Source organism: Austrofundulus limnaeus, unplaced genomic scaffold (genome assembly GCF_001266775.1).
Source record: "Austrofundulus limnaeus strain Quisiro unplaced genomic scaffold, Austrofundulus_limnaeus-1.0 Scaffold718, whole genome shotgun sequence".
NCBI lineage: Eukaryota > Metazoa > Chordata > Actinopteri > Cyprinodontiformes > Rivulidae > Austrofundulus > Austrofundulus limnaeus.
In genome coordinates, this window is record NW_013953120.1 from 235,297 (window position 1) to 237,422 (window position 2,126).

A 2,126-nucleotide genomic window follows, 5' to 3' on the forward strand; every position below is an offset into this window, starting at 1 on the left:
TGGTTGGTTGGTTGGTTGGTTGGTTGGTTGGGTGGTTGGGTGGTTGGTTGGTTGGTTGGTTGGTTGGTTGGTTGGTTGGGTGGTTGTCCTTTTAGTAAAATATATGATCAACTCCAAGGAAAACATTGAATAAAAACACAGAACTAAACTTCAAGAGATTCAAGATGGCCACCACTGATGATCCACCTGAGCAAAAGCAAACAAACTTTATACACAATGAGCTGAAGTTTTCTTAAAATAACTAAACTCTCAGTTAAATTATTTATTTAATCATCAAACCATCAGATCCTGTTAAGAGAAACAGTGCAGAGTTGCTATAGAAGTCTGGATGTCCAAACAGGAAGTAAATGTGGTATATTTTGTGTACTGTCTCTTTAAGACGAGAGCGAGCAGCAGGCACGCGCACGCTTCTCTTGGGGAGAGCTTCAGTAACATTCGAGCTGTGTGGATCCTCTTTGTTGTCTCTCGTAAATAAACATGTCCAAAGCTGAGGAAACCGCCTCTTCGTCATTCAAATGTTAGACTAGAGTTTTATTGACTTGGGACAAGTCTTCAGGAGGGAGCTCACTGATTTTCCAGCGAAACCAGCAGGAGCAGCAGCCTCAAAGCAGACGGTGAGCAGACAGAGTCCGAGCCACCGACAGCGACCCAGCACCAGACTTGAGCAGAAGTGAGCAGACGAGGGAGAGAGAAGAGTCTAGCAGCTGACAGCCTCCGAACCGAACCGAAACGGAACCAGAGACCCCAACATAAACAACATTAAAAATGTGTTATAAAACTAAAACAGGAAGAGATAAAAGTTTTTTTTAGATGAAAGATTAAAACCACCCTTTGTTGTCTTCTGTTATTTTATGTAACAATTCTTGTTTCTGCAGACTCACAGTGAAGATGGTCTCCAGCTCGTCTTTGTCTATCTTCCCATTCCCATCCTGGTCGAACAGTTTGAAGTACCACTTCAGCTTCTGATTGATTTCTCCTTTCAGCAGCAGGCTGATGGCTGCGATGTACTCTACGAAGTCGATGTAACCATCCTGCAGACAGAAAACAGGGCCTTAAAATCACAACTCAGCATTTAGGTTCTAATTAAACTTGGTCCTTCAAACAGGATCAGCTCTGTCAAAGTTCAGTTTTCTTCAGAGCTGTTTACGATCACTCACCAACATGTAGGTGAGTCTTCTGGATCTGAATAATTAATGTTGGATTTAATTTACCTCCTGATATTTGAATGAAGCTCACAAACATCCAGTGAAATCATGGTTTACAACAGACAAGTTTACAAAACTCTGAGCTTCATTTTGAACATTATTTTAGGACATCCTGCTTGGTGTTTCAGACCCCCTGTGCTGTCCTAAACCTAATCACTTCTGCAGAGAACATCAGAAAGTTCTGGTTTCCACAGCAGACCTGATCCTTTTCCCTCACCTGTGTCCTTAGGTGAGGGCAAAGCTCATGTTTGTCTCACTTAAATTGAAACAGAGCAATAATCCCTCAGAGTGGATCACCGACTAATGAACAGTACCATGGCCACTGGACCCTGAGATAAACAGTTCTGTCAACCAGACATAGTGAATACATTTGACTGGATTTAATGTCTGATCTCTGCTTCATTTCCCCCTGACTGACAAGAACCACAACACCACCTCTGTCCATACATCCAACTGATGCCCAGAGGAACCTCAACATGACTGCTGTCCAAATAACTAACTGGTACCCAGAGGAACCTCAACACAAACACAGTCCAAAGAACCGACTGATTCCCAGAGGAACCTCAACACAAACACTGTCCAAAGAACTGACTGATACCCAGAGGAACCTCAACACAACCTCTGTACAAAGATGCCCAAAGGAACCTCAGCACAAACAATGTCCGAAGAACTGACTGATACCCAGAGGAACCTCAACACAACCTATGTCCATAGAACCAACTGATTCCCAGAGGAACCTCAACACAAACACAGTCCAAAGAACCGACTGATTCCCAGAGGAACCTCAACACAACCTCTGTCCATAGAACCAACTGATTCCCAGAGGAACCTCAACACAAACACAGTCCAAAGAACCGACTGATTCCCAGAGGAACCTCAACACAACCTCTGTACATTCAGTGGGGAAAATAAGTATTTAGT

The 2,126-nt window shown here is 43.3% G+C and overlaps 1 protein-coding gene across 1 annotated transcript in view; it reads right to left on the reverse strand.

Moving 5' to 3' along the window:
* The window catches only part of guca1d (guanylate cyclase activator 1d), a 7,985-nt gene that overhangs the window by 2,504 nt on the left and 3,355 nt on the right, over positions 1 to 2,126 (reverse strand). Inside the window, exon 2 of the mRNA XM_014028113.1 lies at positions 882 to 1,031. Coding sequence (XP_013883567.1) covers positions 882 to 1,031 — 150 coding nt within the window. The remainder of the gene's footprint in view (positions 1 to 881; positions 1,032 to 2,126) is intronic.